Here is a 15,720-nt window from a genome sequence, read left to right on the forward strand (position 1 = left end):
TTCATCAGAGCACAAAGGACACCACTTAAAACGGACAGACCGTGACACAAATTGCTTGAGCAGCGTGTCACACACCAACCCAAACCACCAGTAACTAACATCTTGAACTGTCTCACCTCCCAATTCGACCCTGGTGAACCATCCAAACTGCATGACCTTAATGCTGCTCTCAAATTGCAACACACTCAAGATTCAAACCAACTAGGCACCATCTCACGGCTTGATCCAGCATGTGCCACTGCATCAGAACCTAGCTCGACCCACACCACATCGAGAAGGTAACATTGACTCAGACATGCCTCCTTGGTTCATCTTTGGTCCCTAGAGACTGGTTAGGTCACTTTTGAGCCCGTTTCTCCCTTTAGACATTTCTTTTTTAAGTCATTGTGGTTGCTTATGAGCTTATCACCCCTGTTTCATTACCCAGAGTGCTGAATATTTCTATCTTTTGTATATTCGTCATTCTTTCCACACCGGTCAGTTTTTATATGGTGTTTCTAACAGTTATTTCTACATTGGTGTGTTTATACATTTTAAGTATATATAAATATATTTGTATAGACCCTTGATTAGACATTGATTTATATATATATTTCCAGCGAGAAGGATAGGTGGCACGGGCTCGAAATATATGGATGAATAAGTCAAGTATGCACAGCAACCACGGTCCGGAAAACAAAGAAATACGTGGAGCCAGTAAATCAGAAAAAAACTAATCCAAATAAACATCTAATTTGACTGCTCAAACCGTTGTTTAAAAGAATAAGTGCCCAATGCACCTGTGCTTTTGGATAAATAACAGGCAGACGCATTAGACAGAAAATTACAGCTTGGACAAAAGGGAAAAGACGCTCTCGACCTGATTGTACATATCTTCAAGATGAAAGTGAACAGACAACAATAAACATCAGAATTGGACTACCTACAAAACAGGAACAGAACTCTTTACACACATGGGGCCTCATTACGAGGAGGGCAGTATGGGGTTAACAGCGCCGGTAAAGGTGCCGAAGCCGTTAACCCCTTACCGCCACATTACGAAGTCCGCTCGCGGGACCCGCTCAGGAGTGCCTGGTTTTAGCAGACGTCCTTAGCGGGCCCCAGGAGCGGCCAAGCATGCTAACAACGGGCCCGTCATTAATGGGCCCGTTGTTAGCATGCTCCCCATTCCCATTGAGCCCTATGGGGGCTCAATGGGAATGGGGATGGACCGGGTTTGGGTTCCCTGAATGGGGAAATACCAGGCCCTCCAAGGTCGGAATGGCCCGGTATTTCCCCATTCAGGGAACCCCGACCCGGGTTTGGGGGTAGCCATGCCCTTAAGGGCATGGCTACCTCCAAATTCGTAATGAGGTCCATGATCATGTGTACATGAAGAAGCGTGATATAAGTGTACAGCTAAAGCATCTTGAGTGTCCTGAAGACGGCTTCGAAGGAGCCCATAAAAAAGATTGAGTCGTATTGGTGCTCTGTTCGAAACAAGAAACACAAACTGGTGCAGACATAAAAACGTGAGGATAAATGACCATATAGCAACTCGGCACTAGACACTCACTCATGTTACTAACCCCACTTAAGATTGTTGCGAAGAAAAATATATATATATGACAATAAAAGTAAATGTACGAATTAGCAATTGGACATGATTTGATGGGATAACCATGCTGATGTGTGACTTATGTACCTTTTTTTTTATCTTTCATTAACATGTTTTTCATAATGGTTTCTCAATAAAAAATGATATATGTATTCAACTGGCCCACTGTACTACTATTGAATTTAATTAATATAGATGTACAGGATGTATACCAGGGCTTTTCCCATGGCCTAGTTGTGTAAAAGCTAGGTTGCTATCTGTGGACACTGCATGTTGGTCTTAAGGTACACAAATACCACCATCCCTCAGCAACTGAAACTTCAGAATTAGTCTGATTATCCAAGGTCCTCATTCTAAGCTCTCGCCAGTCACCAGTGAATCAGGCCTCACCATGAAAATCCCCCAAAAATCCCTGATCCTTCACCGTTGTCCTTTAACAATTTCCCTCAAGTTCTGCCTTCTCTATATATTAATGTATTTTTCTGGATGTTAACACCATCCCATTTGTCCCCTCCCTGCAACAGAGTCAGCCTCCTTCCCACATCACATGATCCCCTCAGTACTTGTTCCCTTGCATTTGGCAACCTCCACACTGTAATGACAGATGAATAATAAAAGCATTCTTCTCTTCTTCTACCATAGAAACATTTACATTGAATGTACTGGCTTCTTCATATCAACCGCACCCAATAGACTCATTCCTTCTGTCATGTAGCATGTATCCTTATTTCCAAAAGATACTTTGACAACCACACTGGAATACCTCTGGTCTAGTGTTTTCTTTTTCATTCTCTGAAACCATTAGTCCAGTAAAGCATCTGGTGTTCCCTTCAATACATACCTATACTTAAGCACAGGACCTCAGCTGCTATGAATGTACACACCACTTCTGACATAGAAAACAGACCCCCTTATCTTTGACTCGAATGACATGAAATATTCCTAGTGCAGTGTTTCTTAACTATTGCCGGTCATCATAGGTAATGGATGAGAAAACCCAATCTCCATTGGGCTGAGCCTAAACCCCCAGCTCCTGAGCAGTAAGCAGCATCAATGGACCTTTTACAATGGTGTGTGTTAGACAATCCACCACCTAATTTAATAATATTGTTAGGATCGTAGTATTCTATACTAGTATTCCATACTCTTAGGGTTGCATTTGTAGTGGTATTTACTAATTGTAGTGGTATGTGTTAAGTGTTTGTATCTGCATCGTATAAGTTTACCTGAGTATGTGCATATGGTGTATGAGCCATAAGGATTACATTTCATGCATGTTTGAAATTTACATCTCAAATACGTCTTATCTGCATATGAAAAGTCACATCAAAGTTAATACAGACATTGATGTGAGTTTTTATAAGTATATTAGTGTACAGGTACATAAAGTACACATCATACACATACATGTTCAGCTGCTGTACAATATTTTAATTCATTTAGCCCATGTCTTCTAGCCCTGAGTGTGTTTCTTAAGAGTGTGTGTCATTACAGTGTGAATTGTGAGGCATCTGAGTGTCTGGGCTTTATCTGGCTGGTGTTTAAGTAGCATATGAGTGTTTGGTGTGATGTAATTTGAAATTAATTTGTCATATTTGCCACCTATATGTATGAACCTACAAATAAGTTTGTAGACATTTAGGAGGTGTATACATTGTTTTATGTTTCATATGTATATGGGAAATTACTTCAAAGTCAGTGCTGAATTTGATGTGTGTGTCAATGCATGTATTAGAATCCATATAGGACATGTACATCTCCTTCACATACATGTACAATTTGTATAGAAGAAGTGCAATGGTTCTGAGCATGTGTAATAATTGCCTGTGTTGTTGGACAAGTGCAGTAACTGTTTGTAGCATAAGAGAGCATTGTGTGTGTGTGTGTCATAAGAGTGTGTGTCATGTGTGTGAGTCATGAAAGCATGCAACAGAGGGTGTCATGAGAGCATGCAATGTAACAGTTTGTGTCATAAGAGTATGCATCGCCAGTGTGTGTGTCATAATTGTGTATCTAATAAGTGGGTATTTCATAAGTGTACATATCATCAGAGTGTGTGTCGTAGGTGTGTATGTTGTAAGTGTGAAAGTGTTGTAAGTGTATGTCTATTAAGAATGCTTGGTATAAGAAAGTGTTGTATAGTTGTGGGTGCCGTAAGTGTGTGTGTCATAAGAGTGTGCATCATGAGAACATGTGCCATATGTGGGAGTGTTGTAAGTGTATGCCATAAGTGTATGTCATAAGTGTGTGTCTTAAGAGTGTGTGTTAAAAGAGTGTGTGCCATGTGTGTCATAAAACATGTGGTGTAAGAGTGCATGGTGTAAAAGTGTGTGTCATAAGTGTGTGTGTTGGAAGTGTGTGTCATAAGTGCCTGTGTTATAAGAACATGCTGTGACAGTGCATGTCGTAAGAACATGTGTCATAAGTGTGAGTTTGACAGGATTGTGTGTGTCATAAGAGTGTGTCTCTGAAAAGTGTAAGTCATACGAATGAGTGTAGTAAAAATGTGTGGTGTAATAGTGTGTGTGTTGTTAGTATGTTTGTCTTAGGTTTGTGTATCATAAGTGCAGGTGATGTAAGATTGTGTTGAGTATTTGGTGTGTAGCTATCTGGAATGTGAGTGTATGTCATTTAAGTAACGTATGAGTGTTTGGTATGAAGTCATGAAAGCCACATGTCCCAAACACATCCTATACCGAAGAAGACTCACCTTAAAGTGAGGTTTGACTTTGATGTGAGATATTATAGAAGGTGTATAAGAGTTGTACAGTTTGTACATGTATGTAATTTGTACAGTTTGTACATGTATGTAATTTACATCTCCTTACAAATTACATCAATGTTAGTCCAGACTGTAATGTGGGTTTTTATACATTTCTTAGTGTAAATGTATGAAATGTACATCTACTACGCACACGTGCACAGTTTGTTTAAAAGATGTACATTCATTCAGCTTATGTTTTATATTCCTTCTATTTATATAACTACTTACATTAAAGGGAGGTCTAACTTTGAGCACTGTTTTCAATACATATTGGAGGCATAAAGGAGTTGTTTTCATTTGTCCTTTTCCTTACATGTTCATTGTTTGATATGTGCAATATAAACAATAATACATTTTATCATACTACTTTGACAACATGCATTACTGTATCTCTTCTGTTTTTTCATTCAGATGGAGAACACACAAATGGCGGAGGTGCCAACTCGTGCCCTGGTATGTTCGTCAAGATAGCCCTGGAGCACATGAAACCTGTGGAGTAGGTCTACAAGCAAGAGGTATGCTTGTTTCATGATCGTTTTGCATCAATTGCTCTCATCAGCCCAAATGCACAAGTGAAAAATACAAGTTGAAGAAATGTTTTCCATTCACTGGCAACATATTCGGATGCCCTATGCGGGGTGCAAATGCACATCTTGAACATTATGCAGAGTTGTGTTCTAAAGCGCAAAAAAGGCATTGCCTGGCTTTAATTTGCCGTAATCAGTTCACAAATCTACTGGTTCCACATTGTGATTTTCATGCGTACCTCATAATGTTTTAAAAGCTTTTTACTTGCAGTATTGAACTTGCTCGTTTAGTGACTATGCTATGGCAGGCATAGACGGCACAAGCTCAGGAAACTTGCAGTATTAGTCTGCAGATTAGGGAAAGTCAGGTAGCTGCGGAGTATGCCTCATTAAAATAATGTAGTTCACAATCGAGAAGGCAATCTACCTGATGGAATTGCCACCATCAGACTTTTTGTTAACAAGGGGTTAACTATCAGTAACACAAGTTAAAAGTAAATGTGAGTTTTAGCCATGTCACCAAGAGATTCAAATGATGGCATATTAGAAAGGGAAGCAGTGAATAAATCTGCATTTCATGTAAAACAAAGCTGGGGTAGTGACATTTTCAGTCTCAATGTGTTTTTGTTTTCATTTTATTTCTGTTAGCATTACTTTGCATGCTCTAATTGTAGGCTTTCAATCAGAATGGGCAGACTAAAGCTACTGCTGTAATCGGTTTTTGCTCAGCGTGTGTGTGTTGGTGTGTGCGCGTTAGAGTAACGGAAGGAGGTCGGAAAGGACTTCGGGTGGTGGTATACCCGATGAGTGTGTATCTTCTGTGCCTGCAGAGGTTCTACCTCAAATCTGAGCAGCACACAATAGTGTGGCCAGACTCTAAATCAGTCCCTGAAATAAATGTGCTCTTTCTGTGCCAGTGCACATTGTGTAGGCATGTGGGGTTCATGTCTTTAGACTTATCTTTGGCTACTGCCATGAACCCATCACAACGTGCGATTAACACCACAGTTTGGATGCCATAGATTCTGAAGCCTTGGCACTGTTGAATTTCCTGAACCAAACCCTCAACAAAACTTCCAATAGTACATGCTGTCACTAGTACATTTTGTTTATTTTGAAAAAGTCAGTCTTGTTTTCTTATATATTTGCTCAAGAAAAAGTGGAGTAAGTATGTGCCTTGTTAGTTAGACCATTGACCTGGGGCCCATATGTTATAGATATGGTCTGGTCTAATCCATGACTTCAGTCTTGTCATTGAGTCGACATTTTGTCCCTCCCAGGGAACAGAGTTACTAACTGGCTCAGTCAGATACAGATGGTTGCTAGAACGTTAAATATGGATCCTCTATGGGAAGATCCCAGCAGAATTAAGCAATAAACCCCATGCTGGGGTGTGGGGGCATTACTGCATCAGGTATTGCCCCAGGGCCCAGTTACAGGCCTGAGTGAAGTGCAGGCCTTAATACCCCCTCCCCCCCCCAGTGAGGGCTTCATTGCTATTAATTGCAACAGGTTCACAGACGTGAACAGGAAACCTGATGTCAAGCGCAGTCTCAGAATTGCCATGCACATCATTACCAGAGAGACTAGACCATTCACTTTGTGAACAGTTTGGATGTATGGCAGCCATTGCGGAGATATAACATGGCTGCAATAAATCCAAACGTTCATGAAGTTAACGGACTAGTCAGGAAGGTGTATTAGGAAGCATGAGTAAAGCACGTTTCCTATAACAAGGACAGAGCCTGCTGAAAACGTGATGCAGCAAGAAAATGGCGAACGGGTCTGCGGTGTCGAGGAAGGACACAAACGGGAGAGAATGGAATGCAGGAATGGCTGGCGTGCGCCTCGAGAGTTGCGTGGAGGAAAGTGGGGTTCACCGGCTGGTAAAGCCTGCGAAGCAGCCCATGGGATGAAGAAGGTAAATTCTTAGCGTGATGCTCGTGTACTAATTCAAAGTAACAGCAAACTGCAGGCAGAGGGAACATATCAGAGATTGTATCTTGAGACACAACTGAGAATTAGTAGTAATAACAGGATGTTTTTCGTATTACCTTGAAACAGAAATTTTTGGGATATGAGACCTATCTGGATTCTACACAGGCAATTTTAGCACACATTCTGTACTTTAGTCTGATGGATTAATTTACAAATAGTTTTTCAATGAGAAAATCAAATTGAAAAACAGGCTCTGACCTGAAGTTGAGGTAACGTTCCATTGCTATTCACTGTGGAGTTTTTGTTATGAGCGTGCATGGTTCTTTAACTGGGTGAAAAAGCATGGTGTTTGCTGTATGCTTGTTATTTAGCTTCTGGGTGACTACCTTAGTATGTGCATGACGTGTTGTGATTAGGGTGTGCTCTCAGGCTTCTCACAAGCCGTATTTGGATGGCCCTGGCCCAGAGCACCTCGATGTTTTGATGTCAGGATGTGTGGTGATCGATCTGAGCCTGGCCTCTGATTCAGTGAAGGTATGCTCTGGAAGGATTAAATAGATGATGAAAGATAGATCTGTGTGGGCGGTGCCTGTTGTATCAAGCAAGAGTGGCATTGGAGATGTTCTATATTAGAAATAGAGAAGGGTGATGAGATTGGCAACAAAAGGAGGCAAACATCAAAAGCAAGCACTATAAAAAGTAAATTGAGATTGCATGTAGATCGTTTCAGATTAGCAGCTGCTCTCTCTACACAAAATCCCACCAGCTACCTTGCAAGCAATACAAGAGGCTGTTAGTCCTTATCTTACGAGGATAACAGTCCTCTGTATATACTGCAACACACCACTCTGGAAGGGGAAGCAATTTTGAAGTGCTTTTGAAGCTGTAATCAAGGAGCGTGAGAAACAATGTCCCCTACCTTAGATGTCACACATATGCAACAACTTCCCCTGTCCGCCTGCCCCTCCAAATTAGTGCTTGGTGCCTCCTCACTCATTTCCCTCCACACCTTACGTTCTAACCTCTCCTGCAAAAATACAAAAAATAATAATAACTCCTTTAGGAACCACCTTTCACAGTTCAAAAATAGAACAAAAAATAAATACATCTTATAGAGTCCATCTACTTTACATTTCTCATTAAAGTACTTAGAGTCAATAAGGTTTTCCAACATTTACAGTAGCATTTTGTGATATGCTAATGGAGATAATGTGGTGTTCATCCCTCGTTCCAGTGACTGGAATGGGGGATAACGGCCCACCAGCCTGAGTTATTGGCCCAAGTGAAGCGATGACAGATAACGAGGGCTTCTGACCGTTATCCCCCATTCCAGCCCCTGCAATGAGGGATGAAGGCTATTAGCACCCCGGGTTACCAAAGCATCCCGCTGTAGGAAGAAAAACACACCTAGCCCCTCTTCCCTTTCCATGGCAGCCTGCAGAAGGCAAAGAGAGAACCCTATGACCATATTAGGACACGCACATTTTGTTTTTCCTTTCAAACCTATCCCAATTTTGAAAAGATTTAGCACATAGCCGGTACCTGGTGGATATGGCCACTTTATCTGCGTTGGTCATCCCTCGTGGTCATAGCCATTAGCCAGATTGTCTGGGTCATGACCTTATGCCATGACCCGGACAATCTGGCCACTGCCCATTGCCACAGGCTATACCTCAGTCACCAAAAGTATATCACTATGTTTTGCACCCACATTATGACACATGCCAAAAAATAAAAAAAACAGACACGTTTGCAAAATCATGCTTTCAGGTCTTTTCCAGTGCTCCTTACACAGTTTGCTGGAAAACCCATTTTTTCTCCCAAAAGTGTAAAAATGTACATACGTACAATAGTCATATAACTTAGCCCCCACTTGCACAAACATTCAAGGATGAGTCTCTAATATTTCTGAAAATTTCCACATTCTTCAAACAGCAACAAAGTTATAAGCCATCTAAAAATGTTGATACCCCCTCTAATTTAGCCCCATCTTTACAATTCCCACCAAACTTTGCAAAAAGATGTATAGCTAAATCTAAAATCATTTTGCAAACCTTTGTGCACATTGGTCAAATGGCACCACATGTATAAGCCTTTACATTATTTTGGGAACTTCCTCTAATTTTGTTCCCTCTTGACAGAACAGAACCATAATGAATCAGGTCTAGAATATCATGCAGTTTCATTGAGTGGCACCAAAGTTATAAGCCATCCTAAAACTGCTTTTCACAAACCCTGTAAAGCACAAATAAGCAAAGATGCCCTTGAACATCTAATATATTCGCGAACATCACAGGACTGCCCCGGACTGTTCGCGGACATTGGAGAAGCAACATGCCTGTATTTTGGCTTTTTAAGGCCATATCCCATCCCATCCTCATCACCCCTCGCCTCCCCAGACATTGTTTTATTAGTTTGACAAGTGTAATGTTGTGTTTTTAATGTTTTTACCGCAAATCCAACATGGCAGGCATTTTCAAATATCTGTCACACCTCACGTTTTTATTGACCAATCAGCGGGTGCGTCCTGTGTCTGCGGGCAACATGTCACCCTCTGGGCCAATCTGTGACCTGTGCATGGACCAAACAGGGAAATGAGTTTGGGGACTGAACTCGGATATCACAAAAAGAAATGTACAAACTTTTTGCTCGTTTTCAAAAAAAGTATTGGATGGATTTACACCAAATTTACATGAGCATGCCTTCGGGACCAAGCTGCCGCTCCGGCTGCATCTGTGGGAAAAACCACATTTGGGACCCCACTATAACTTTGCCCCCCCTTGACAAAACTTCACCAAACCTCGCTGGATCAATCTGAGAGTGCCATATACTTTTTTTTTTGCAAAGTTTCATGAGGATTCATTCAGGGGGGTGAAGTTATAAGCCGCCCAAAAAGTACTCTTCCTGTGTGTTGAGCAACTTAATCATAACTACAGGGAGGCTACCGCAGGCCCTTTAAATATATATATATATAGCAGAAAAAGGAGGAAAGGGCGAATCGCACTCCCGCAGGCACAAAAACAAGTGCCAGGTTCAATAAGGGGTATATATATATATATATATATATATATATATATATATATATATATATATATATATATATATATATATATATATATATATATATATATATATTTATATATATATATATATTACACATTTCTTGGACATCCACTTCCTTCGAGACCCCCTACAAGCAGATTTCCGCTCCCGTCACTCCACAGAAACAGCTCTTTCGAATCTCTCCAACTTCATCTCCTCAGCTAAGCACTCCACCCTATCCACTATCCTAATGCCTTGCAAATTCTCTGTCTCCTGGAGCAACGACACCTCTCAACTTGCTCTTGGGTCTTCACCTCTTTACACGCTACACCTCTGCTCGGGGGGCACTAATCTCCTCCTTTAGCTTCTCACACCAACTCTTTGTGTACAACACTCAAATCTTCTCCTCTTTTCCTGAACTCTATTCTGATCCCTCTATCAACATTCCAAACTGTCTCTATGCCATTAACGATTGAATGCATTCACACTCTCTGATGTTAAACTCAATAAAAAAGAGGTGCTCTACGTGCCTGCCAAATACTCTCTCTCATCTCTTCCCCTGCCTATCCAGTGCCCACATGACACTATCCCCTCCTCTTCTTCAGATAGAAACCTCAGTGTCATTTATGACCCTTCTCACACCTTCTCTACTTTCATCTCCAGAACTGCAACAGTGACTCAGCTCAATCTCCTAAATATTAGGAAAATCAGGCAACTCCTTCCTTTCAACACCGCCATGCATCTCTTAACTGCTCTTCTATTCACTAAACTGAACTATTGTGCCAGCATTCTCTCTGGTCTCCCCAACTATGCTTTCTGTCCTCTCGACAAGATCATTAACTTTGCTACCAGAACTCTCGTTGAACTCTCTATCTTCACACCTACTCTGTTGTACCATCACCAGGCTGGATGGCTGATGATGCAAAACAGGGACAGATTTAAATGTCTGCTCCTGCTTCACAAATCTATCCTTGAAAGGAAATGCTGTATCTATCCTCATCTTTCCAACACTACAAGCCTTTTCATAATCTCAGCTCATCTTCCTTGACTACCCTTCTGGCACCTTACCCTCCCTGTGCTTCCTCTCGCTTCCACTCTTTCTCACTCGAATTACATGGAATTCTCTTCCACCGGACATCTGAGAAACTGTACACACTGATGTGTTCAAAACCAAAAACTAAAAGCCTACCTCTGAGTTACCCTTTTTACCTACCTCTCATCTGCCTTCAATCTAACAATTGTTCCTCGCTGCCACCCTGCCTCTGTCCCTCATTATCTTCTACTGCCTCCACGTTAGCACTTAATCCATCATAGTCACACACCTAACACAGCTGGCCGTACCACCTAATGGCACCTAAAAATGTCTAATGTTCGTTGTCCTCAATCTATTTATGTCCACCCACGTATTGTCCCCTGACTGTTCAATTTACTGGCCACCACAACCTGGTCCGAATGTCACTCAAACTCACCTCATTGTAAGAAGCTCACTGCTTCCCCTCAAATCTGATTTCTTATCTATTATATTCTCTTTTGTGATAAAAAGAGCATTGTTCCTCCCTGTATGAATACATAAATACATACAACCTTCCTAGCCACCTTAAAAACGAGTCAAATCCTACCTCGTGCAAAATGACAAACGTGACTTAGATGACTACTGCAGCCGATGAAAAAACAGTAAAACCACCCATTTGCAAACATGATACTAGACATACAAAACACATCTTCACCCTCATGAACCTAGATCTCATAGATTGCTCAAATCTCCTCCCCAAGTGCAGCATAGAAACTGGATCCACAAAGATCATATACAATTTGCTTTCGATCATAGACAATGGTGTTCCATGTATCCTTGTTCTCTTAGAAGGTGCAAGTGCTGTGGCATTTTCATCATGCACTTTCCTTTAAACTATTTCTACTCACAAGGAGAATTACAAACAGTTGCTATTTCAAAACCTTACTCTTAAGCAGCCGCAACATGTCTGCATGGAACTCTCAATATCGCCTACACAAATGGTCACCTAAAGGAAGAGCCTCTGATGGTTCACATAGACAACAAAACCGTATCCATACACCAGCACAGAGGCAACACTCAATTCTATGTAAAGGTGTCATCCATGTAAGTCATGGCCCATTTAGAAGCAGCCTCAGCCTCATCCAGTTAGATATGTTGGCTGTTTACTTAAACTTCAACCATCAGGAAGGAATGCTCCTGATCAACAACGGCAGCCCCAACCTGCAACTTCAAGATGGCTCACCAAGATGGTGGTTGAATGCTTCTTGCCATCCCTCCCACCAGGCATTCAATACCTGGACTTTTAAAAAGATTTGCACACAATCTTTTACACTCAGGTAAAACAAACCTTTTTTAGCATATTGACATAATTTCAGTATCCTTATAAATGGCCTGCCCTCTCATCCACTATTCAATTTCTCCACAATAGACAAGTCACGACTCACTCTCTCATAGAATGAAGGAATTAGGAAAATCAGTTATGTCACTCCCACTCTGTCCGACCTATACCGGCCCTCCACTACAGAGAAGAATCTGTGCAAAACCAATCAAGACAGAACCAAGAGACAACGTTAGTGTGATTCTCAGAAATGGGCCTAGAATTGGCTTAATCAATATAAGAAGAAGAAGAAGAAGAAGAAGAAGAAGAAGAAGAAGAAGAAGAAGAAGAAGAAGAAGAAGAAGAAGAAGAAGAAGAAGAAGAAGAAGAAGAAGAAGAAGAAGCAGAACAGAGGATATAGACAAAGAAAGAAAACTAATATGTATCATTATCTTTATAAATCAAATTTCTCACTCAACACTCATTGTTACTTCAGGTCGGTCACTCAAAAATGGCAAGTGACCAAGGAAGCTATGAAACATCCATGCAATTGATGTCCAAAGAAATGCATATTTAACAACACTTCCATTGGTAAAAAGAATAAATCAGCTGGAAGTCAATTCCTTCTGTGTGACAAAGCGTGGCATTAGGAAACATTTTATATCATTATTTCCAAATAACAATTAATTCCACGTTTTACCTTCGGAGCGTGCGTTTCACTTCCAGACAGGAGGTTTGCCCGATATTGAACCATAGAAGCAGATACATCAATTGATCTAAAGTACTATGATTATAATGTGTATTGCAGTCCTGATTAGATAAAAAGGCACTCTATAAACTCTGTGCACTTAAAGAAGAGGCGAGGTGTATCATGCCCTGCATTTACTGTTAATGTAAGTTAATACCCATACCCGTTACAGGAATGCTTTTATCAGAATCATGATCTGTGCAAAAAGCTCCTATTTGCCTCTTCCAAGAAAATGTAATGCAGTCCAGACGCAGACTTTGGAACTGAATCGCTTTCAGAGCATGTGTACTATTTATGTAATACAATATACAGACAAGGACATTTCATTCCAGATTATGCTAACTATCTTAATGTCACAATTGGTTGCCGAACATGTCTAGTCATAATACACATTCCAGTATGTTTGTACAGAGAGAACTCAAGCTGGACTGTTATGAAGAAATCCGAAATAAAAATATAAAAGCATGTTTTGAAACAAAGTGCAAATGCAGTTAATTTCAACATAATAGACATTTTAAAGCTGTTGTAATGACTGTGATGCAATATGTTGGTAGGACGTGTTTCCAGGCAAATACCCTCTAATGCATCAAGACTGTCAGTAAAATAACTCACTAGATTAATGCATTGCTACGGAGGAAACTGCCTAACTAAAAATATCCCTCATTTAAAATACTAACTAGGTCAATTTATTCTATGAGGGCTGGTGAAATGAGTACGTGCGCAACACTAGTGTTGTTGATTTGAAATGAAAACACCCTAATTAAAGCACATTATACTGCAAGAATAAAAACCCTAGTTAAAGTGCATTGCACTACAAGAGAAACACCTTACAAGCACACCCATAGGGCCTGATTCACAAACACGTTTTAGCATGGGAAGTCACATTGAAACATTTTTTGTAAATCAGGCCCTATTTCTAACATTATTTTAACTGGCATTAACTAGTGAGTCCTGCTGAGTGCCCCAAACCCCACAAGTTCCTTAACAAAGTACATGGCACGCCATACCCCAGGCCGGCCCGACCACCGCATGTGCCCAATGTCCATGATGATTATGCCGCTGCAGGCACATGTAAGTGAAAGAAGTAAATATGTTTTTTAACCAACGCTTAAATGTTTCACCTAGTGTAGAAAGAAGGGGACAGTGTCTTGTCCCCGAATATACCAGCCACCAGTGGTGGCTGGTGAGTTGTTTTATTGGAAGGTGTAAATATCTGCCACAAGTATGCGATTGCGACTGAGCGTAGTGAGGGAGCCTGAACTAATGAAAAAGAGTTTGGGAGGGTCGGGGATCCTCCCTCCTCCCCTGAGTAAATGTTTTTACTAATGGGTTAAAATGGTGCATTACACAGCACATTTTCTGTGAAAATTTGGGTAAAAGGCCAGACAGTTTGCTATCGGTTTTGTAGGGTGCAGGATAACTCATGAAAAAAAGTACAGATGCAAGTCACCAAAAGTGCACAGGTGCATTTCGCAATGCATTTTCATGCCCGTCCCTGCAATATATGCCATTATCAAAAACATGTTCATGCTGGCTGTGCCCATACATTTCCCTGCTGGCTCCACCAATATGTGCTAGTATTCCCATACAAGAACATGCTCATGTTCGCTTTGAGATGTTTTTTATAGGATCATTACTGGCACTAGGCACAAAGATGGCTCTGCCAATATATTTCATATATCAGTACTCCAACGTAAGAACATACTCTTGTTGGTTTGACCATTAAAAGTGGCATGTCACAATAAGAAAACATGTCCAAACTAGTTCCAATGTAACGCAGTCTAGACCCATAAGAACACTTAACATTTCTACTCCTACTCATTCACCCACCAGTCAGTCACTCATACACCTTCTCTTACATCCACTCTCACAGCATTCTCTACACCGACACACCACCCGGCCACCCACCCAGAACATTTAAACACACACTATCACATTAGTTTAGTTTAGTTTAGTTTAGTTATAAAGCGCGGCCAAACCCTCAGGTAACTGGGCGCATAAGACTTGAGGAACAACATGTGTTACAGATAAGTTGCACATACAAAATAAAGAAGAAAATCCAATCGAAGATTCAGAGGATGCTGGATAAATAGCAAAAAATATAATAGGAAGCTTGTTGACCGGGTTTCTGTGTAGTCCATGTGACAATTACCTGCTGGCTAGGATGCAGATTGCAGTACCCACGTGTAGTTATCATTATTGAGAGGCGAGCAACGTTTTCACCTTAGCTCTAAATGACCAGAAAGATTCTTCGGCCCTGATTGACATTGGTAGTCCATTCCAGCATTTTGCTGCTAGCACAGGAAAGCTGGAGCCCCATGCTGTTTTCAGGTTGAATTTAGGGATGTTCAATTTGTGTGTGTAAGGGGTTCTGGTGGGTCTAGTTGTGCAGCGTCTGGTGAATTTGTCAGATAAATATCGTGGGGCAGTCAGTGAAAGGCATTTGTGTGTGATGACAAGTGATCTAAGTTTGATTCTGTCCCGGATAGGGAGCCAGTGGATTTCCTTACTAACCGTAGAGATGTGGGCCTTGCAAGGAAGGTTGAGGGCACATCTAAGGGCATTGTTTTGTATGACCTGGCGTCTGTTCAGGTTGTGATTGGTGGAGCCTAGAAAGTGTGTGTTGTTGTAGTCTAGTCTGGAAAGTATCAGTGCTCTAGACAATATGAGGCAGCTGGAAGTTGACATAAATGGTCTACAGGCATTAATACGTTTATTGGTATAAGCCGTAGATGAGATGGTGGCGTTTATTTGTTTTTTGAGTGATAGAGTGG

At 41.0% G+C, this 15,720-nt stretch overlaps 1 protein-coding gene across 1 annotated transcript in view; it reads left to right on the top strand.

The window, feature by feature from the left end:
• Nucleotides 1–15,720, top strand: part of THSD7A (thrombospondin type 1 domain containing 7A) — a 1,346,262-nt gene that overhangs the window by 1,046,827 nt on the left and 283,715 nt on the right. The window contains exon 11 of the mRNA XM_069648630.1: nucleotides 4,773–4,876. Within this exon, the coding sequence (XP_069504731.1) occupies nucleotides 4,773–4,876 (104 nt within the window). The remainder of the gene's footprint in view (nucleotides 1–4,772; nucleotides 4,877–15,720) is intronic.

The sequence above is a fragment of the Ambystoma mexicanum genome, chromosome 2q (genome assembly GCF_040938575.1).
Source record: "Ambystoma mexicanum isolate Mex_15411 chromosome 2q, UKY_AmexF1_1, whole genome shotgun sequence".
Lineage (NCBI taxonomy): Eukaryota > Metazoa > Chordata > Amphibia > Caudata > Ambystomatidae > Ambystoma > Ambystoma mexicanum.